The sequence below is a fragment of the Silene latifolia genome, chromosome 3 (genome assembly GCF_048544455.1).
Source record: "Silene latifolia isolate original U9 population chromosome 3, ASM4854445v1, whole genome shotgun sequence".
Taxonomy (NCBI): Eukaryota; Viridiplantae; Streptophyta; class Magnoliopsida; order Caryophyllales; family Caryophyllaceae; genus Silene; species Silene latifolia.
Window position 1 is genome coordinate 138,701,847 of NC_133528.1, and position 24,327 is coordinate 138,726,173.

At 34.8% G+C, this 24,327-nt stretch overlaps 1 protein-coding gene across 4 annotated transcripts; it reads left to right on the forward strand.

The window, feature by feature from the left end:
- The first annotated feature begins 9,977 nt into the window (after positions 1-9,977).
- On the forward strand, positions 9,978-18,226 carry LOC141648158 (uncharacterized). 4 transcript variants are annotated; one of them, XM_074456643.1, is made up of 5 exons: positions 9,978-10,137; positions 10,395-10,465; positions 11,415-12,452; positions 14,826-15,203; positions 17,685-18,226. In XM_074456643.1, coding segments are annotated over exons 2-5 (1,488 nt in total). In that variant the 5' UTR covers positions 9,978-10,137; position 10,395; the 3' UTR covers positions 17,687-18,226. The 4 variants fall into 4 exon arrangements, with proteins under 4 accessions (XP_074312744.1, XP_074312745.1, XP_074312746.1 ...); XM_074456644.1 differs by lacking the exon at positions 10,395-10,465 and having other exon boundaries at positions 11,316-12,452; XM_074456645.1 differs by lacking the exon at positions 10,395-10,465.
- The last annotated feature ends 6,101 nt before the right edge of the window (positions 18,227-24,327 follow it).

The window sequence follows — 24,327 nt, forward strand, 5'->3', positions numbered from 1 at the left end:
CACACTACTTTATCCTTTTAACTAAAGAGATCGAGTTGAAACAATTCTCTTATGATGGAGATAGAGAAGTTAATATATAGGCAATATTATTGGATATTCAAAAATTAAAAAAAGAGCATTAATTTTAGGATAAATTTTTGGAGGAAATGAACAGTAAAATTGAGATACAACCATATATAAGGAGTAATACTTTGGAAATTGAGTTTTAAATATTTACATGTATTGTGATATTATTTGCTTCGGTGATAAGTAATCATCATTAAGTTCCTTATTAAACTACCATATTTAATATTTATTTCTTTTATTTAATAAGATGACCTATTGTTTCCTTTTAATATTATTATACTTTGTATTTATATTACCATAATTTATTTTTAATCTTCACCTTCGTTAACAATTTTTTTTCTTTCCTTGTAATAAATTGTTGAAATTAATGTGAAGATTAATTACCAAAAATTTCTTATATAAATATTATAATAGTCCTAATTTAAAATTCCTTACCAAAATATCATTATATCTATATTAAATTAATTGTGTACATTAAAATTTTCACGAGTTAAAAAATTCCAAGACTCTATAGATCACATCTAAGTTTCATATTTTATAATTAAAATTGACATTTTAATTAAAGTTTTCATAATTGAACGTATTAGTGAATCGATTAAAACTTTTCATACTGATTTTTTTTAACTGTTTTATTATGATAAAATATTGATTAAAAATAATATACTGTATTTTTTCTTTGATAATTGTTAAACTTAATTATTAAAAAATCGCACTACTTAGAAATTACACATTTATTTATTTATTTAAAATTTTAACAAATAAGTAGAATATTTTTTAAAAATATTAGTTGCTAACACCAACAAAAAATAAAAAAAAAATTAAAACAAACTTTTTATTTTCCTCTCCTTTGTTATTAAACTACCCTATTTATTTAACCTTTATTTCTTTTATTTAATGGGATGACGTTTTTGTTTCCTTCAACATTATTATACTTTGTATTTATGTTACCATAATTTTTTTATCTACGCTTTCATTCGCAAAATCTTTTTTCTTCCCTATAATAAATTGTTAAAATTAATGCGAAAATTAATTACAAAAAAATTCTTATATTAATATTATAATAATTGAGACAGTCATATTGTGAAAAAAAAACATCTTATTTATCACCAACAAGTGATTTTGTTAACGCGAATGAAAAGTCTCATATCTATAATTTGTGTTACGGGGGAAATAGTCTTCGTGCTAGTAGTTTGTTTATATTGCAATGATTCCTCTTTAATTTGTTGGATCTCACATTACTAACATCACTGGAAAAATTTATCACTAAAATAAAGTCACGATTTTAACAACGTACCTAAATAAAAGGAACTTATAGCATTTAAACATATCAAAAAAAGCTATTGAGAGTAAATACGAAGAACGATGGAATTCCAATAAGACAAATTATTAATAAAAAATAAGGATTATAGTTTTGTCATTCATTCTTGAACTCACTTTAGTAGCTAGTAGTCTAAAAGTTTTCGTCTATCGATTTTGTATTCAACCAAAAGAATTATTCGCTAAAAAATCACACAAATTACGTAGAAGGGGTTTGGGGATTTAGGAAGTGACCATTTTCATCCGAACATCTCAAAATATATATACCTGACAAAATAAGAAAACCATAGAAGGACATGACATGAAATAATTAAAGGCACAATAATCTAGAGTACTATATCAAATCTTACTTGTTAAAAAACGCAAACAAAATCATGGCAAGATAAAACATGCATACTGCTTACAGCTCAAATATGTACCATTAGAAGACAATAAATCTGTGTATTTAAATTACGATTAAGAAGACAAAATAAATAATAAAGTAAAAGATAAGATAATTTTACGATTTTGGTAAGCAAAATTCGTTAAACACTTGCTAATAAATTATTTAAAGAGTAGAAGTTTTGATGATTTAGGAAGCGACCATTGAACACCTCAAAACATATAAACCTGACAAATTAAGAAACCATATAAGACTAAATTTATTAAAGGCCAAAAACTAAATGGTCATGATGTTAAGTAAAAAGGAAAAGGAAAAACCATAAAAAAAAAGTGTTTTTATGATTGAAGGCCAAATTTGAAGGTCTTGCAGTAAAAAAAAAAAAAAAAGCAACCTATCAGAACGCGCCATGTGACATATCACTTTCTCTGAGTTGACACATGACATTTCATAATTTTTCATAAAAAAAATTAATATATATAATGGGAAAAAATGGTAAAATATAAAGTAGAGAGATGTTTGGGTTAAAGTAAGAGATAAATTTTAGTTATGGTAGTCATTGATAAAAAAATTAAATAAATGAAGTATGTCATGTAAAGTGGTCATGAATATAAGAGTATTATTATATGGATGGCCTAGATCATGAGTGACCTTTTATAAATGTAGTCTAAGGACATGGAATGACATAATAAAAGGCACAATCATACAAAGTAATATATCAATAAGTTAATCTTACTTGCTAAAAAAACTAAACAATAATTATATCAAAATAGAACATACTACTTACCTCTTAAATCTCCTCAGTTAGAAGATAATATATTTGTGTATTTGAATTTCCCTCAAAGAAATCATACAAAGTAAATAATGAAGTAAAAATTTAGGATAATTTTACGATTGGAGTAACAAATTCCAATAAACACTCAACTCGATAATAATTTGCGCCACATAATGCATTTGGCTTGTAATGTGGAAGACATCATTTAAAATCTACAAAACTTCCATATGGAAAACAAATTGTTTGGTTTGAATAAAACAAAGAAGCAACTATTATGTAATTGGTAGAGCAAAGGGTGGATATCGACATGTAATTGTGTTCATCTATTGTTGTCAATAATTTAAATGATAAAATGAATAAGACTTATAGTTAACTGGAATAAACCGGGAGTTTCAAATGGTAGAATTAATTTTCTCAAAAAAAAATGTAAAATTAACAAACTCATAGATGAGCGGAGTAAATGGTAGAATGTGGATAGTTTTTTAAATTAAACTGCTTAATTATTTGTTTTGACATTTAAGAATCAAATTTAGATATGAAAAACTCCAATTAAATTTGGTAGGGTATTGTAAGTGGAATTTACTTAAGAGATATCACATACTCCCTCTGGCTTTTATTTTTCTTCCCGTTTCTCTAATATATGTGAGGAGTATTATAATAAAATGGGAAGAAAACAGCAAGCTGGAGGGAGTATGTTTTAGATGGCTTAAGAAGATGTCATGTCACATGGTTTAAGCGAGCCTATTTATATTGTATATAGATTATTGATAGATATAATATGTCACCACATATCAGAGATTCATATTATCATTTTATATTGCACACCATAATAGAAAAAGGAAAAATCCGACAAAAATGAAAGAGTATTCAAGCCAAAAGAAAAGTGTAAACATTACCATTATTTTCTAATTTCATGTAATGTTATTGATATGTGAGTATGTCACTCTCCTGCAATTCGAAAACAAACACAAAATAATAACTAAATTAGATTCTAACTATTAATTCAAAATATAATAAGGATAAAAATCGAAACACTACATTTGGTTCTCTATGTATTTTTTACCTACCGACTTTTGTAATAAAAATGAAAATTATGATTGGTGTGATATTTATATAAGATAATTTTTGTAATTAATTCTCCTATTAATTTCAACAATTTATTTGGAGAAAGAAGAAAAAATTTGTGAATAAAAGGAATATTAAAAATTATCATACATAATTACTAATAATGGTGATTAATAACATACTACCACTAAATAAACGATGTATATGTTATATAAATATGATAGAATCATCACCAAAGTTGTAAATGGAAAATAAAAAGTTTATATTAATTTAATTTTTGTGTTTGTTTTATTAATTTATTTAAGAATAATGATGATAATAATGACATTTTTGTTAGACATTTTAGTACATTTATATAAAAGGGTTAATTTAGTAAATGTACATTGTATAGATTAGTGCCATGTGACAATAAATTTTGCCATGTCACAATTAAATTTTTGCCATGTGCCATTGTCTACGTGGCTTTAATTGATCATTTTAGGGTAGCCTTTTAATAATATTTATAGATGTCACAATAAATTTTGCCATGTCACAATTAAATTTTTGTCATGTGGCATTGTCTACATGACTTTAATTGGTCATTTTAGAGTAGTCTTTTAATAATATTTTTAGATTGGAATGCACTATAAGGTAAATCATATAAAAATAGTAGAAATGGCAGAAGGTTAGCAATTAAAGAAGAAAACATAAGTCAGACGAAGTATCAATTTTAATCTAATTAAGTAAATAATAACAAACTTACCAATTAATAAAGAATATTGAAGAGCGCTCTTTAGTCCAATATAACGATCAAAGAAGAAGCTGATAGACAGACGACATTGTAAGACAATAGTTTAAGGTATGTACTATGTTATGCTAATACCTCGTTAGATATGACTGCTCTATGAGAGTTACATTTATAACATGATGCGACATCATCACATTGAAACTTGTATTTGACTTTCCCATGTAAGAAGGGCAAAAATGCTATAGATGTAGAATTCACACTTCTACATGTAGAAAAGTTTTGAGGGGAATCCTGTATTTACCAGTGAAACAGCTCCAGAAGCGCTTGATGGTATGAAAACACATAAATCTATCATTTCTCCAGGTGTGTGCCAGCCAAAAAGAATTGTCAATAAGCTTAGTAATGAATATGGGTCTTTTACCTAAATGACCATTTTATCAAAACTAATTCCTACACTAACCATATTGCCAAACTATTTACAAAATCGACCTTAAAAATTTATATTCTATAAAATTCCTTCCCTAATCCACAGTTTTTACATTTGAATTTCTCTTCACGTATAGTATGCATCATCAATTCATCACTATCCACCTGGGCCATATGACTGTCATTATAGCAGCTTAATTGCAACCAATACAAATTACCACAAAGTACATACAAGTAGTGAATTAACTTGTTCCGATCTATAGATAAGTAGGGTTAATTTTTGATTTCTTTTATATTGGTGGTGTAGATAAATTAACTTTGGGTATGTTCTAGCTACCAACAATTGCAAGCGTGTATTGTATACATCAAACATCAAACAAATTTGATTTTGTGTTGGAAGATAGATGTACCGTGGAGAACAACATAGCAACATAGTTAAGGAAAGGGGAGAGAGACTTTCAATTTACATTCATTAATGACCAAATTATGGTTAGTTTAGAAAATAGTTATAAAAAATGGTCAATTCGGTAAATAGTTTAGTCATAATGGTCATTTTGATAAAAGACCCAATGAATATTATATTTTATGATCTAATTAAGTAAATAATCACAAACTTACCAATCAATAAAGAATATTGAAGAGCGGTCTTCAATCCAATATAACGACCCAATTTAGCAACAAAAACAATTGGTTGGGCTGAGTTTTTCGGCAACAAAAAGCAGCAATGCAGAAGTATGATTATGGGGGGAGAGGAAAGACGATAACAGAAATGTTAACGGTGGACTCTAAAATGCAAAGGTAGTGAAATTAGATGATCTGATTGTGAAGATATTGAGAGAACAGAGGGAGATTAAACCACAATTAGATCACTCTAATTCCATACGCAAATAACATAATAGCAAAACACAATCGTCAAAAGTGTAAGTGATGATCATAAAATCAAGCAAGCAATATGCAAGCTGTAAAGATTCAGTCACGAAATTATGCAGAACTTACTAAATCGATAGTTTACCGCAAAAAAATATAAAACTACCATGATGCAAACAATTCATGTTGAATTTTTCAGAAGCAATACTAACTACCACTTCAATCTACTAAATCGTTTAAGCAATAAAGCTCATTATCTACTATACGAGCGCAACCTATACCATAAGCTAAACTAAGTAACTTAACATAAATATAAAATAAACAAAACAGCTAGATAAGCATAAAACAACCGCATAGGCAATTTGTTGTTGGGTTAAACCTTCAACAACTTTACGTATGTCGGACATTCTTGATTTTTGAGAAAGAAGATTTAACAAAAAATTTCAAAATTTGCATCGTCAGGATTCAGGAAGGACAATTTTCACTGCTTTCCTCGCATTATTACACCTCTAATCCCAAAAGCATCCATGATAGCTTTCTAACAAAGTAAATACGAAGCCTTAAAAATTGGACCATATAAAATATAATGTAGAAAGTAGCACAAATGAGGCTGTAAACTGTGATAGTCTTCCATATAGAAGTCGAATTTTCCAGTTGTTTTTCAGTACATTAAACGGTTCATCATACTAAATCATTCTTCCTAAAATTAGCTATTAGCACAAAGGATTAAAACATAAACGCCATAAAGAAAAGTATCGTAAGAAAAAAAAATAACACTACACGAAAGAAATAGCGTTTAAGTTTTAGGTGTGGCAATTCGTCAAAAACCTGGTGAGCAGATTGGGAAAACAAATATTTATTCAGAATTAGCAGTAACAAAAATTCCAAAGCACATTACAACTGATAGCCCTCACAATTTTGATTAATTAAAAATCTCAATAATAAATTCCGAAGGTAGGAAACTCACCCAAAGTACAGCTTTTCCTATACGAAATAGTGGGTTCGAAATAAATAAACTAACCCATCCCGCAAATGTAATGCCCAAAATTGAATTAAACATAAAAAATAAGCGGTAATTGGAAAAACAGAAAATTGAGCAAAAAAAAGTGAATTATATATTTGATGGGATTATATCAAGCGGTGGTAGCTTGTATGTTTGGGCTCTCCACTTCTCCCTCTGGTGTACGAAGTAGCGCTTATTATTTAGTGCGGCTGTATGAAAGGTTTTACTCCCACTAATTCAGCTCAACATTGGAAATATGGCGCCATCTGAGTGGTATGTTATTTCAAGTAGTTAGTTTTCATAATTAGAATAATTGAAATGATTGCTCAATATGTTAGGGTTTTATTATTATTAATTTTCATTTTGTATTTTTTGTCAAAAACCACCTAATATGTTCACTTTTTTTTACAAATAACCACCTAATATTTCTAACTTTACAAATAACCACCACAATTTCATCATAATTAACCAAACCCACACCTTTTTTTTTAGACAAAGGTGTACTATTTTTATATACTACATAATATATGAGTACATACAAACCAGTTACAAAACAAACCGAGGGTCATTACAACCTTCTAAACTAGTAGAAACACAACTAACATAACTAATATTACAAACAAAATTGACAAGAACACAAAGACGACGCTTTTTAAACGGGGGATGATAGTCAAATTGGATCGAGCCTTCCTCCTTTCTCTTAAAACCTGCAACCATCTTCAAGCTCCTGTTCTCATAAACCTGCAAAAAATAGATGAACGGCTAACCTTCAACATAGACTTGTTCTTTACCTTAGTTCGAATATGCTTCAAAGAATTTTGGCAAGAAGACTTTCCCACAACCTGGGTACATGCTCTCTTACATGGTGTGATTGAATGCTTCTTCAGAGCTGAGAAAACAAACTCACTTTGACTTGGCAAGGGGTTAGGACCGACTTTGTCAGATTGGTCCAAAAAGTTACTATCAGTAAAAGAAACTTTGCAAACCTCCCTAGAATGATCAGAAATCTTATCATGTGACAAACGAGGTCGCTTAACCTCATGAGAATCAACTTCTTCATAGGGGGCGAACCTTCAAGTAAGCCCCCGATTTAGGATGGAAAAATTGCAAATTCCTCCCAAGCATCAAGTTTTCGTAATCTTTTGAAGACAGATACAATTTTTTGTGTTCTTGCTTTTTGTTAGAGAAGCTGCATTTGGAAGTTTCCGGGGTAAAGGAAAGAGAGGGTTTACCATCATACTCAACTGGTGAGGGAGAGTAAGACTCAGAGACGGTGTTAGAGTCCATAAGCAAGTCTGAACTCCCGCTACTTGCAGATTGCTCATTGCATAACGCATTTTCCAACAACTCCATACCACTACTACTACAAGAGGCTTCACTCATAACATCAGGAATTACAAACTTGTTGTCCATCTCAGCAATTATAAGAGGTTTCTTACCTTTCTTGTCCCTACCTAAGGGATCAAAATGATAAGCGACACGTTTACCATTGGGATTCAAAAGTAAGCATTCAGAAATAGAGCTCAACTCACGAGCAACATCCTTATTATTCGGGTCTAGATTCGAGGCGTGCTCAAAGTCATCTAGCGCCTCCGCAAGGAAATTCAATTTCTTTAAGGCGGAGCCACGACGGTATAAAGCTTTCACATTACACGGTTCAATTTTTAGGACTTGATTGCACAAACAGCGGGCCTCAATATAACGAGACAACTTTAACTCACAAGCAGTTAAGTTTAGCACAAGGGATATGGCAAGGGAAGAGGCCTCTGACTGATTGTGAGTGGGCGGAATGGCAAGACAGCAGAGAAAATTAAGAGCCAACTTATAAAGACTAATAGCCAGGGAGAAATTGCCGTCTTTGAAAAGGGAATTACCACGATCCTTTATCATATGAATGGAGTAAAAAGAGGGCTCTCCCATACTCATAACCCACCTAAGTAAATCTTCATCATCCAAACCATTGTCATCCAAGATCAACAATTCACCAAGATCAAGAAGAAGAGACATATAATCCGTTGACAAAGAGCTAAACTGAACCATAGACGAAATTAGAATCAACTAAAAGCAGTCTTTCGGAATTCAAGTCACATAGGACGAAAGATGTGACTAATTGAATAGAGAAAGAGGAAGAAAGCACAGAGATTTCAAACCCACTAACCCGATTAAAGCCGACGCTGGAGTTTAGAAACAAAGAACAAGCGTATCCACCATCCACACCAGAGAAAAAAGTCGGCCACCACCTGAATATAGCAAATAACAATAAAAGAAGACGAAAAACTCCGATTGAAGAAGATAAGGGTGCGAGGAGGCTCTCGCCGGTGGCCTACAGAGGTGCGGTGAGGTCACCGGCGAGAGAGAAGAGGGCGAGGTGGAAAAGCGGTGGGAAAATTAGGTTTTTTTTTTTTTGGGGATTTTTTTATCAAACCCACACCTTATTTTAAATATGTTAACGATTTTCTACTTTTCCGACTTGTTTACGAAACTACGACTCAAATACGACTCAAACTTAAATGAAATACCTATTCTACCGCTCATTTATTACTTTCCTCCAATTACCCACATACTTAGGGCTAAGAATCGGTCCAAGACCGGACCGAACCGGACCAAACCGGACCGGACCGAAGACCGACAATAAAAATTTAGTGGACCGAAGACCGGACCTAAAACTTTCGGTCTTGGACCGGACCAAACCCGAAATATTTGGTCTGGTCCGGTCTTGGACCGAAATGGACCTAAAATTAGTTTTTGCACTATTTTGTATAGGATAATTACATTTTAATTCCGCTAAAGAAAATGTATTTAAATAATTAGACGACTCTTTTTATGAAAATCATTAAGAATACTAATTTATAATGTCTTTTAAAGATAAAATAGTAATTTGATTCCTAATATTTTAATGTTGCGTCATTAAAAACATGAAATTTGGTCCATTCGGTCCGGACCTAAATTAACCGGTCTTGACCGGACCGACCAAGACCAAACCTTGAAAAAATGAGGACCGAGGACCGGACCAAAATAATTCGGTCCGGGTTTGGTCCAGACCAAATGGTCCGGTCCGGTCCATTTTTCCGGTCCGGACCTAAATTTGCTCACCCCTACACATACTTGCCTCCATTCAACTCCACTCTATCCATTTCTGTTTTGTACACTATTCACAAATGCACATTCAATCTCGATTTTCTCGCAATACATAAGTGAAAATATATTCATGTGAGATCTTGTTTGATTCGTCTTTACGAGTAAATTAAAAATATCTAACTTTTATAATTTTTACAAATACGTAGCTAATAATATTTACCGCGTAAAATACGCGTTGACGAATGTAAAAAATCAAAGTGGTAGAGTGAAGTTGAATGGAGGAAGTATAATCTACACTATGAATTGATAAAACTTACATTTTTACGATTAAGAGGCTCATTGAACACTGTCAACAAGAACCCTAACTTTCACAATCAAGTTCATCCCCAAGTCTTCGTTTCTGATCGTCACCATTAATCTGCAAATTACATCAGGTATCCTATTAATTCATTATGCGATGTGACGAATTACGATTTCAATTGGTAATTAGCTAGTTTCCTTCTGTTCGTTCTGCAAGTGTGTTACCAATTTGTTTTCAATTGAGAATTTTTGAAGGTAACTTTTCTTAATGGACTTCAGTTTTTCTGAAAATATAATTATTAAATGTGTAATGATTCTTATTTTTAGTTGTAGTTTCAAAAAAATTGTAATTACACTTCTGAAACCTTAATTGAGCTTATTGTATATGTAGGATGACTGGTGAACCATTCACTGTTGATGTTTCATATTACCATGGTGGTAAATTTGAGACTACTACTACTGGTAAAATTGATTATGTAGGGGGAAATTAAGCTTGAAATATGGATTTTGGTCAGATAAATTCTGTTATAGTGATGTACTATTTGAGACTGGGATGAGTCTTATGAAGGGGAAATCTTTTATCACTTATTTTAAGCTTAAAGGTAAGACTCTTGAAAATGGGTTGCAGAGATTGCAACATCAAAGGGAAATGGACGATTTATTAAACTCTAGGGACAGAGATAATAAACTTGATTTATACTTTGTTGAGGCTATCAGAGGTTCCAATGTGGTCAGGCCTAAAACCAAGAATGCTATTGTTGAACATGACACTGTAAACATTGAATTTCAAATTAGCTCTACTTCAATGAGAAAAAGTCCTAGACTTTGTATCAGCCCTTCTTCAATTAGGAGAAGCCCTAGACTGTCTATTAGCCCTAACTCAGTCAGAAGAAGCCCACGACTATCTAGTAGCCCTAATTCATTTGACTTGGAGCATGTTAGAAGGGTAGAGAAGCTGCCAGCAAGAAGAAAACTTAGTGCAGTACTTGAGAGAGAATTTGAGATAAATATTGCTGAGACAATTTTGGGGGTTTTGATTTTCTTGCACAGTGAGTGGGTTATAAGAGGGTGGGAGTGATAAATGAGGGGTAGAATAGGTATTTCATTTAAGTTCGAGTCGTAGTTGAGTCGTAGTTTCGTAAATAAGTCCGAAAATTAGAAAATCGTTGACATAGTTAAATAAGGCGTGGGTTTGGTTAGTTATGATGAAATTGTGGTGGTTATTTGTAAAGTTAGAAATATTAGGTGGTTATTTGTAAAAAAGTGAACATATTAGGTGGTTTTTAACAAAAAATCTTTTCATTTAATCTAGGATTTGCTGCTGCTGCTGCTGCCTTTTTCCTAGTTCTCAGTGACTGCTGCTGCTGCTGCCTTTATTTGATCATATTTCGTTCGTTTTGTTGATTCGTAGTTACTATCTGCTCCATGGCAGCCGATGATGGCGGTTTGCCAACCTTGGCCCGTGTAAAGCTTGTCGATCTTGTTGTTAAAGAAGGTCTTCCTTCTGATTCTTACAAACTGTCTGTATCCACTCTCTGCCACTCCCTATCTCAATACTCCGCTGCCATTCTTCAATTTCCTGATGGGGACGGAGCTCTTTTGCGATCTGCTCTCCAATCCGCCCGTCTTTATTTTCACCACAGGCCCTCATATCCCGATCAACATCTCATTCACGCCAATGATGACTCTCAAGAGTGGTGTAGAACTTCTGGATATCACTCAGATCCTCAATTATGCCAAGAAACTTATGATTATCGTCCCGGGTTAACCCCAACAGACCCGGGTACTGGAATTGACTTGTCTCCTGCTGGCCTTGTTGATATTTTTCCATTGTTAGGAAAAGCATCCAGAGATATTTTAGATGCAATTAGCTTCAACTGGAACTTACGTAGCTCGCCTTTCACCGAGATTCTTGATAATGTACCCTTAAGACCTACTGAAATTTCCTCTTCAGTTCTATCAGTTTGCTGTCATGGAGCTCAACATCATAACTTGACACACCAAGAGGATATCTTTTCTGACCAACAACACCCTTCAGATAAAAGCTTAATATCGATTTTTAAGCCAGATAAACCAGGATTGCATATAAGAGACTTCCAAGGTCACTGGGTTCTGGTGGATGGAGATCTTGGCCCCCAAGAAGCAGTTATGTATCCCGGACTGGCATTGTACCAGGCGACTGCGGGCCGCATTAACCCCACCCTTCATCGAATTGAAATAACCAATCCTCAGAGTAACTTGTATGGGCGATGCTCTCTTACGTTCAAGCTCATGCCCAAATCTATGACTAGTCTCAACTCTTCAGAGATGAGAGCTGCTGGTCATGGAGTTGATGCACAGTTCCAGCTTCCAGTACCAGTGGATGACTTTATGCAAAGAGCGCATCCTGCCAGTAGTCTCTTAAATCAACAAGGTCTTCCGAGTTTTAATTTCCCAACTCCTCAGGATGGTAAATATTCCAACTTATGTTTACTTATATAATGCTATTATTGAGAAAAATATCTACTCAGAATTTGTATTTACTTGTGCTATCCAGTGTCCTCTAAAAAGGCCTCTTCGCGAGCAAACTTAGTAAAATACTAATTAGAAAGGCTCATTTTCTCTAATGCTAATTTCTACCACATATATAATACTAATTAGTTTTCATGAATAATGGATCCTGCCAATGCCTGAAAATAAATTTCAAGATCACACTTAAATTCATAGTTGCTAGAGTTTAGACAAACTATGGGTTTATGGGGTATATTAAATGAGAATGCAGTGCGTCTTAACAGATATAACGACGCCCATGTTTACTTCTCTTTTCTTGGCAGTGGATTATCATCATGTAGCTTTTCGGTGACCGCACTAAAAAATATCCTCTAGAGAATCTGTAATTCAATCTTTCAATAGAAATACTCCCTCCTATTTAATAGATTCTTTAGTTCCATTTTTGGCATGTTGAATAGATTCTTTACATAATCCTTTTTTGGCTAATCTGCTTAACATAATGCATGCACTGTACCCACTTGCATGTGATTTCCTAAAAACCAGACCAAAAGCAAAAGAAACTATTGAATAGGATAAAGTATCATTTATGTGCCTGACCCAGATGTATATGTTTTTTTAGTCTGTGATCCCGAGAAGAACGTGCAAATGATGTTAGAGCACTAAATGGCCTCTTGGTTTAATACATGAATTCCTAATGCCTAGAATGTAACTGATACGAGTACGGAAGCGATAATAAACAACAAATGTTGTTGGGGTGAGAGTCGAACTTGGGACCTTGATTCACGAAGGGACGAGATCGTTCTCGATGGGATATTTGACTGAATGTCCGCCTAGACTTTGAGCCAATGGGATATTTGGGTCGTAGATCCGCCGAGACCTCGATCCAATGGATGTTTAAAATAAAGATGCCGATCTTAATTTTAAACGAGATTTGAAAATACCGTTCAAACCTTGGTTGGTAATCAAATCATGATCGAGTTTTTCTAAATTTTTATTTATAACTTCTCTCTGATTAAAATAAAGATACATAAACCCCTTAAATAAGCTAATAGTCTTCTTAACAAACAAGACTCCTAATCAATTAGAAAATCAGTAAATAATCCTAAACTTAATTTATAAGCTAGAATGATAAGTTTTTATTCAACTAAACTACTTCCTATAATCTGAACACAGCTCACCCGTGTTCGATCCTTATCTATTGAATTATTTAATCATCAGAATATGTATCAGTAACTCTGATGATTTTATGCTTTCTAGGAATTGTCAATAAGTTTTGGTTGAACTAATGTCACATGGTTCCAGTGTGCAAACAAAGTTCACCGTCCTTTGGGGAACTCGACTTTCTAGGTGTTTGTGATTCACTTTGTGAGCTTGTTTTGATAAAGGGAATTGGAGATAAAGGGCGGGTAGGGAGAGGGAAATGGAGGAGGAGGGAATTGAGGGGATCCATTTTGCCTCCTTCAAACCAAAAGCACAATCCCTCCACCATAGGAATGATTGGGAGTGAAAACTCTTCTGCTTCATTTTCTGTTCCTCCCCTTCCCCTCCATCCCTCTTGTCTCCCCTTTTCCTCTATTTTGTATCCATAACACACCTTATATATATGTCAAATCAAATCACTAATCCCATAGTGCAAATGAATAAATAAGTTCTTAATGTTTTAATTGGAATCCAGAATACAATTTCCCTATTTTTTCGAGTTGCTTAAGAGAGAGAATATCCACATTCATAAGATGAATATGGTAGAGATACGTGGGCTAGGGGATGGCTATAGTATACGTGAGATTGTTTTTTTTTTTGCCATATTTCATGTGAAACCTATGTTACTCAGACTCGTCTACCCGTATCCGACAAAATACGTATCGGAGTATCGGATACGGCTAATTTGTGCGAAAATTTCAATATTCTGGTCTAAAATGAAGTATCAAAGTATCGTATCGTATCTGACAAAATACGTATCGGATACGGAATACGGCACCTAAGTGAAGTATCGGAGTAACATAGTGTGAAACTAAGAAATTGCAGAAGGCATTACTGTAATCTTCTACTCTCGGAAGATATGTGTTTGCTTAAGTAAACTTCATGCAAAGATTTCAGCTACGGGTCCATCATAATCTCTTTTGTGCTTGCTTTTTCCATATTAATGTACTCCTGTTTTCATCAATTTTTCATTTAACTTTCGTTGTGATGAAAAATTCAAATGGAGCTAAATGAGTGCATTGAGATAGTAGTATTTTGGCGTGATTTTTATTTAACTCCTCTGAAGTAAGCTAGCACTCTTAGTAAGCAGTTCATAACAGCAGGTTCTTGGATCGATGACATGCTGGTACAGGCTCAATGAAACCATCATTCCGGAAAAGGAAAAACAATTCAAAATGCAAACCTCTGCCACCTTCCAAGAGATTGCGACTTGAGGCACAAAGAGTTCTTAAAGAGAGAGTTCAGGACATTGCAGATAAGAAGGGTATCAAACTGAGGTTTTGCAGTTTGAAGGAATGCGAAAATCACATTCATTTACTCGACAGTCCTTGTGCGAATATAAGAATGGAGATCGAATGGCCACCCGGAGTCCCGTTTGTTCATCCCCATGATTTGCCTAACAAGGCAAAGATTGGTTTTCTTGAAGCGTATGAACCTGGCTGGACAATTACGCACGACATGGAATTGAGTCTCATAGATGTTGGACAGTCAGCTCAACACTCTGGTCACTGTAAGTGTATATCCTGACTGTGATGACTTTAGTACTGTGAGTATTGTATCTCATGCTTCCATCCATATCCCATGTTTGTGGCAGATTTTATATTACTCTTGTTTTCATCGGGTAAAATAGCAAGGTTTTTTGAGCTGTCCTTTAGCTAGACATGACTACTGATTAGGCCGGGTCTTATTCATGTCTGTATCGCCTGTAAACGGGCCATGAAGTATTTGTCCAGAAGCCTATATATATTTACACAAACAAGTCATGTATTATAAGAATATTTGCATAGAAGTGGGTCATCAGTTACTCAACCCAAACCCAAACCCAACCTAGTTACATAAATATGTCACGTGGCGTCTATACGTGGGGAACGGAATGTTAACACCAAGCCCAAATATGAGTTGTCTCCAAAGATTCATAATGTTATTTTCCAAGTGGCGAAGAATCCCCAGAATAGGTAGTCTTGTAGTTGTACTAGGTAAGTTGAAGATGATTATACAGCTGACCTCAAAAAAGGGGTGGTTGTGGGTTCTCATGTTGCAGAAGCTCAAACTTGCAGGAGTATGCAGTTTTTTGGATAACCATATGAATTACTTGCCATTTATTTGGGTGAAGGAGATAATGAGATGACACCTGTGGTGACCAATCCACTGTATTCGTATAGTGGGTGCCTAGGGAGGCTCGTTTAAGCAGATGCTTGTTTCTGTTGCTTGGATCTGTCATGCCTAGTAAGGGTTTAGGAGGCTGTTGAACATTTTCAAATCCTTATAGAGAATTAATACTAGGTTACAACAACAACAACAACAACAACAACAACAACAACAACAACAACAGAGCCTTAATCCCAAAATGATTTGGGGTCGGCTGACAAAGGAGATTGCCTCATATTTACTCTGAGGAAAAAGAATTCGAAGAAAGAGCTAAAAACCATAAAATTATCTCTTGGGAAAGGCTGTCACTACGGTTTAGTTTTGTCTTTGACTGCTTTCTTTTGCTTTGTTGTCTTCTGATTGAGTTTTAATCATTGTGTTCTCGTGGTATATTGTGCGTTATTTAGCAAAAAAGAGACAAGGAAATAAGGGACAATCCATAAACATGGTCTTTCTGACTTGCTCCTATTTAATCATTTGTCGACAATAAGTTTGTTGCTGTACTGTTCACTGTAGACTTACTCTGTCACAGGTTACACTTCCATAGATTTCGTCATTTATTTAACTGAACGAAATAAATATGCACTCGGTGCATCTCTAGTTAATTGATGAATGTGACTAAGATGGGATATGTATATATTACTAAGGAAAGTCTTTGTTAGCATTGAAAGAACTTAAATATTTATCTTTTAGTGAATTCTTGACTGGTTAGGGCTGTTGACTACTGCGCTGGATTTTGATGTGGGGAACATTTTTAAAAGTAGTTGGCACCTGAATAATCATGTGTGTTGCTTAATTTGGTGCTCCGCGTATGATTAGAATTTGTTGGGCTTTAGATTCTTTGGACTAGGATAAAATTTTATCCATTTACCACCATTCCTGCACCTCCTTATGAAAATCTGAATCTTTTTTTTTTGTTTAAAATAACATTGAAAAGTAAAAGATTTTGCAAACTTATTTAGCACAAGGAAAATGGGTCTGCGCCACTTCGTGTGACTTGTTTACAAGAGACATACCACTTGAAGTGGCGTGTTTAGACTTATCAAACACAAGAATCACAAATAAAAAGAAAAAAATCTTCAACATAGTTTTCTACTTTTCTTTTTGAAACACGCCATGTGGAATGGTTGGTGCGTCTCTTATAAACCTGATTTTGCTAAATAAGATTTTGCCAATCTCATTTTGCTTATTATTTTATTTTTCAACATTGTTTCAGAGAAAATTCTGCAACTCTCCTTTTACCTAATCATATGTGAGTAGAATTTAACTAAAAGCTGAAACATTGTGGATAGAGCTAAACAGGCCTTGGTTTGAGCCTGACTACACTCAAATGTGGGAAATGTAGATAAACGTTTTACTATCTGATATGTTCTGTAAAAACCAACCCTTCTGTAATGCGTATTATGTAATTGACATCTTGATTTCTCTTATTCTTGTAATTTTTTTTTTTTTTTTGATAAGTAGTTTATTGGGAACAACCTGGATGCATTTTATGATTTCGTTTTATTGTTGCTGTGCTTTTTATTTTCTAATTTTTCATTCTGACGGTTTTTTAGCATGTAATTCGGGAAAAATATCTAGAGAAAGTAGACAGGAGCTAAATAAAATGTTTCCGTTGCTTTTAATTATGTAAGAATGGAGGTGTCTAAAATTACATTAATTAAAATGAGATTTCTCCTAATGCTTTAGCCAGCTAATGACAGATAGTCAAGCAACTAACAGACTACGGAATTCAGTTTATGAGCAATGCTATATAGTAAGATGCACCAGGGGGTATATGTACCATATTCTTGTAAATTTAAGCTATTGTTAATATACTGATGTTCATGTTTCTGTTGTACAGGATCTTTAAATATTACCAGCTCTTTATCCGTGGTAATATAGAACTTAAATTGTAACTCTATTACAAGCTGTGGGAAAAGGTTTAGATCATTGTTCAAGCTGTGGCATATAAAGGATTATCAGGGCTTCAGATGGTGCTTGACTGCTTGGTTACATTGTGGTTCTAGCTATGCAGTCTGAGTTGGAGATCCGAGGTGGTTCATTAATGCTGCTTTGTTCCTGATACAGTTCTGAAGACGGATGGAAGTTGGAACATTTTGTTTGTTCTTCATGTTATATTAGATTTTTAGGTATGACATGGGGAGTTGTAGTTTAAAATGAGATTTAAATATAGGGGGCAAACATAGATTTGAGTTTTGTACAGAGAAATTAGGATTGCAGTTTGTAGCTTTTCTTGTCCTCTTTCCCTTGTGCATGTCCTTAGGAGCTTGATACGTACTTCAGAATTTTTACTGTTTTGACGTGTTCTCATAACGTGAATATATCGTTGTAAGAGTTGAACTCATAAGGATGGTTTGGATTAGTTGTTTCACTTGTTCGTTATTTTGTATTGTGCAGTTCATGTCTAGGACGCGGATATGATAAAAGGCTTAATTCATCTTTGCGCAGTTCAAGCAAGTCCTAATTATTGAAGATTGGCTAATCCTAACCACATGAATTTACAATGCCTTGGCATTCAGACGTTCTGTTGTTGAACAAACACGTCTAGTGTAAAGAACTATAGTTGTCACTAACAAAAATGTAACAAAAGTGAAGCAGAAATTGAAACATTCGTCGTGCAATTTGAAGCCTTAAAAATCAATTACCCATTTGAAAGTAACCTTCACGCGACTTCTACGAATTATACGACAACATATACGTACAGTGACTATCTAAAATGCACCGTTATTAATCATGTTAAACAAGAAGACAATAATGAGAGAATAATACAAAACATAACACCGATTGAAATCAATAAAAGATGCGCACTTAAATTTCCAAAACCAATTTGATACGGAGTACATGTTAAACCGCTAAAATGTGATAATAGAAAAAAAGAAAGTGGAGTATGAACTCAGAGAATGAGAACATTGACCTCAAAAAAGTTGGGTAACTTAGATTTCAGTTCCAAATAACAAGTATCAATCTGTTTTTTACGATTATTTGATTTTCGCTTGATGCTGGTATATTGCACACCTGAACCCTTAATTGTCCTCAGCCCGGACTCCAAATTTGTGTGGCCGCTTTATCTGACCCAATGAACCGTATGTGTGATTTACGAATATTTTTGTTCCGAGCCCCTGTAATCTCTAAACCGTGTATTGTACACTTCAATTTGAGTCGTTCGGGAAGTCATACTAGACTACCATGTCACTTTTCTTTTTTTCCCGACTTTTCTACCTCGGATCAAAGGTCGCTTTAGAAGTTACCTTATTAGACATTAGCCCCGAATAACAAGTACGGAGTATTAATCTATTTTTCAAAAATTATCCGATTTTCGTCCGATGCTGGTATATCGCATACCGGAACTCTCAAATGTCCTCAGTTGCGGCTCCAGATTTGTGTGACTGCTTTTTCTGACCCAAGGAACCGTCTATATGATTTACGAACATTTTTCTTCCGAGACCTTGTAATTCCGAAACCGTATATTGTACACCTCAATTTCAGCCGTTCGGGAGGTACCATGTCACTTTTCTTTTTGTCCCAGTTTTTTTTACCACAAGTCCATGGTCGCTTTAGAAACTACCTTATTATATTTTACCCACAAATAACAAGTTCAATCTGTTTTTCACGATTATCCGGTTTTTGTCCGATGCAGGTATATTGCATATCAGAACTCTCACCTGTCCTCTATTGCTACTTCAATTAGACGCTGGTTTATCTGATTCAAAAAATCGTCTGTGTGGTTTACGAACATTTTTGTTCTGGGACCCTGTAATCCCGAAACCGTATGTTATACACTTCAATTTCAGCCGTTCGGAAGGTCATACCAAGTCACTTTTCTTTTTATCCCAGTTTTTATACCACGGCTCATGGGTCGCTTCAGAAGTTACCTTATTAGATTTCTACCCCAAATAACACTATCAATCTCTTTTTCACGATTATCCGAATTTCGTCCAATGCTGGTATATTGCATACCAGAACCCTCGTGTACATAACATGGTACAACCCTCGTCCAATGCTTGTATATCTCATATCGATCTCTTTTGAGTTGTGATAACGGTATTATAGATCCGTTATTGATGTTATATAACGGCCGCGTGTTTGCACAACCGTGGTATATATTTATATATATATATATATATATATATATATATATATATATATATATATATAGAGAGAGAGAGAGAGAGAGAGAGAGAGAGAGAGAGAGAGAAGAGATCAACTAAGTCCATTAGATATATTAAGTCCATAAGTCCTAATGTGGGCGGTTGGATCAAGCAAATCAATGGCCAAGATTACGCAGTAAAACCCCACTCAACTAATATTTTTGATTTACCTCTCTCCTCTTACCCACTAACCCATGCACGATACACTGTTATGTCCATCAGTCCATCATCATTTCCCTCCTCATTTTCTAGACAATTCAAAACAACTTGCGGGTAATTTTCCCTCTATTTCCTGTCATTTCGTCTTCCTTTGCTTTCTTCACATTGCTGATAACTCCATTTTCATCACTACCAATTAATTCATCTCAACAGACGCCATTTTCATCACTAAAAATTAATTCCAAATCGCCTGTCTCCATTTTTTTATAAGGTATTTTTTCCATTCTTTATTTAGTGATTTATAGTTTGTTTTTTGTTAATTATTGCCTTTGTTAAACTATCATAAAAAGAGTTCATTTGATTTTTCAATCTTCAATTATGGGTTTGCTGATGTTGATTTGTTCAATTGTTAATTATGGTAGTGCAGATCAAATTCGAGGTCATTTGATAATTAACAATGGTTTTTGCCAAGAAAAATGCCAAGAAATCTGAATCGAAGGTAAAAAATCTCGTCTTGTTGGTATAACTCTTATAGAATGATGTATAACTTCAATTAAATATCTGTATAACTCTAATCCCAATTGTTTGTCATCTACAGATGGATGTTATAGAAAGTATTGACACGGGACTTGATATCCAGGTTAAAAGTTTTGATTTTGATTTATACGTTACTAGATGTATAACTCTGGTTACTAGATGTATAACTTTAGTACTCAATATGTATAACTCTGGTTACTTAATATTGTAAAACTCTGGTTACTAGATGTATAACTTTAGTACGCAATATGTATAACTCTGGTTACTAGATGTATAACTCTGGGTTCTAGATGTATAGCTCTTCTGATTCTGTGACCAACTCCTTTTTCATAATGTTAAACTCTAATTGTTATATGTATAACTATACTTCTAATTAGTTTCCATGCATAGAGTTATACAATATATGCCTACAGTTATACATTTTATACCTGAATTTATACAATATATAGCCGAGTTATACAATTTATACTTTGGAGTTATACATTAGATGCCTGGAGTTATACCTAGAGTTATACCCGGAGTTATTCCTGGAGTTATACATTATATCGTATATGCTTGAGTTATACATTTTATGGCCGAGTTATACATTCTATGGCTAGAATTATACATTATATGGCCAGAGTTATACTTTCTATTGCTAGAGTTATACATTATATGACTTTAGTTTTCAGAATGTCTAACTTTTGTTATTATATGTATAATTGTATTGTTATTCTGTATAGCTAACTTTCCTGATTATCTCTTCTTTTGAATGGTTAAAAGTACCAAGTACTGACAAAGGTGCTTATTCCAAGGTTAAAAGTTTGACTTTTGTTATAACTGCAGTCATTTGTTTTATAACTCTGATTACATGTTGAATAACTGCTTTGTCATAATGTATAATCGGAGTTATACAATATTTGCCTAGAGTTGTACATTTTATTCCTGGAGTTATACAATATATGCCTAGAGTTATACAACATATGCCTAGAGTTATACAATATATACTTGAAGTTATACATTTTAATCATAGAGTTATACATTCATGGTTCGAGTTACACATTATATAACGTTAGTTTCAGATTGTCTCACTTTTGTTATTATATGTATAATCAGAATCGTTATTCTCGTATAACTCTCCGATTATCTCTTCTTTTGTTTGTCACTCTGATTATATGCATATGTATAATCGTCATCGTTAATCGAATCCCTATTTGTTTGTCACTACTGAGATAGATGATGCACCAATCCGAGAAGGGAGTGATTCCCAGGTTCAAAGTTTGACCTTTTTATAATCTGTTGTCATTTGTTGTATAACTCGATTACATTTTGAATAACTTTTCTTTGTCGAATGTATAACTCTTGACATTTTTCGATTAACTCTATTATCGAATGTATAACTTTACTTATATTTTGTATAACTCGACTATCTATTGTATAACTCTAATTGCAACTACAACATGTCTAATTTTGTGTGTTGTCCTTGCTTTTCCCGGATGGTCGAGGCCAAGCCAAGGGTAAAGAGGGTGCATGAAATCACGGTTTCGTGTCGACCTCAAAGACTTGTCTCTCTCATTGAAAAGCTTAATGAGGATCGGTGTCATTTGTTAAGAAAATTGGGTTTGGTGGCATTTTGGAGCTTAAGATTAGCGACTTCCCACTTGCACACGTTCACTTTGTTCTTGGAGTCCTTCTCTCGATGGGTCATATGTGTTCGGGGCTTCTCGGAAGAAGGAGTTTATGATCGGTAAGCATGACGTGCATGACTGTTTCTTGATACCTCTTGGACCCAACCGTCTCTCGTTGGTACCTACTGGTTCGCAGAAGGGGTCCAACGATCCCGAAAATAAGGAGCTGAAGGACAAATGGCGGCAAGCTTACGGGGTGGGCAAAGCAAATAGTTCAATAAGTTTAGGGAAAGTTCACAAGCAACTTATGGAGTAAGAGGAGGCGGACGATCATTTCTGCCGGCTATTTGTTTTGTTCTCTATGTCTTTATTCCTCGCACCCACCCCAAACAACGGGATAGATTTGAAGCTGTTAAGGGCTGTAGAAGATCCTAAAGCCATTCCGCATTTTGACTGGTGCTCTTATATTTTGGAAATGATGGTGAAAGCGGGGGCAGACTGTAAAAAGGGGGTAACGATGTTGGGTGGATGTATTCCCTTCCTCATGATAAGCTACTTTCAGCGATATGATTACAAGGGTAAGCCTTGCCTCCACGATCTACCTTCGATTAAGCATTGGGATGAATCCTCGCTTGTAGATAGGGTAAAATTTGAGGTGGCTCAAGGGGGATTGGGTACTTTAACTTTGTCTAAGACCAGGTATCCGAGGTGCCTTCAAGATCCCTCTTATATTAAGAGTTTGGACAATGATCGCCTCAACGACCCTCGTGAACCCAAACTATTGTTGCTATCAGCCCCCCCCCTTCTCTCTCCCGCTCAACTTCCGAGAAGAAGTTCATTGATTGAGCTACCAGCAGTGTCGAGGATGACCAGGAATTGAAAGCTAGGGTGTCGATGTAAGTTCAATCTATTATATATTTTTGATTGATTTTGTTTCAATTTGAACGTACCCATCTATTATAATATAACTAACTTACTTGTACTTCTTCAATGCAGCGTACTCACGAGCTTTATCTACAGTTGCAAAGGAACGCTATTGTGTTCTATTCATGGTACGCAGATGCAACCGCAAGGATCAAAGCTGTAACTAGTGATCCGACGAGCCTAAATCCTAGTCAGGCCTCTCAAGAATTCTTTGAGGGTGAAAAGATTCAAAAGTACGTTCTTTGAAGGCGAAGCAGTTGCGAGAAAGGTTGAAGGTTTCTGTTGGTAACGCTCCTGCATTTGGAGAGGCAGTTAGTGAGCCCCCCCAAAAAATATGACGGAATCGATGCATCTACGCGGCAAATAAGTGAAGTTCTGTCTAGTCTCGCCAATGATGGGGGTGGCAGGGGTGGTAACCCTCGTGTTGAGCCGCGTCGAAGGTCGGTCAAAGCTGACACGCCAACGAAATCAGTTGCAGTTTCATGGTCAAAGATTATGGAGGAAGTGGGAGGTGATACAGTAGTTTGTAATCCGTTGTCAGATGCTAGCCCAGGGTTAGAGGATCAAGGTGTGTGCACCCCCGTCCAAACTGTCAGAGAGCTGTTGTTGGAGGCGAATTACACCGTGGAGGAAATTGAGGAAGCTTACAGCCGGTCAGAGGACGCTGAAACTCGGCTCGGGGCAGGTGATGAGGTGCATGAGCACGTTCACGGGGAGGGATTGAAAGAAAATGTTGAAAATGTTGAAAGATTGTCAGTCATTGACCATGAAAGATTATCAGACATTGTAGACCAAGCTGACGGGCCGTCAGAGGATGCTGAAACTCTGCCCGGGGTAGGTGTTGAGGTGCATGAGCATGTTCATGGGGAGGGTGTGAAAGAAAATGTTGTAAGATTGTCAGACAATCAACCGTCAGATAAGGAGATGGAAAAATCTACAGTCCCATCATTGCCAATGGAGACACAAGAATTGATGGAGTGTATGTTTTCGACTGCTAAAATCAAGGAAGCTTTATGTGGACTTCAACGACGGGAGTGGTCCGATGGCGAGGTAAGTTTGTTAATTTCGCTAAATACTTTTTATACATTCGTTGTTTTTTTTAAATTGG

What these genes read in the sequence shown, in the direction of transcription:
- LOC141648158 (XM_074456643.1), top strand. Translation starts at nt 10,396, where the DNA reads ATGACTGGTGAACCATTCACTGTTGATGTTTCATATTACCATGGTGGT. An exon ending in ATTTGAGACTACTACTACTG is followed by an intron (nt 10,466 to 11,414) that starts GTAAAATTGATT and finishes GTTGATTCGTAG; the next exon opens with TTACTATCTGCTCCATGGCA. An exon ending in TTTCCCAACTCCTCAGGATG is followed by an intron (nt 12,453 to 14,825) that starts GTAAATATTCCA and finishes ATGCTGGTACAG; the next exon opens with GCTCAATGAAACCATCATTC.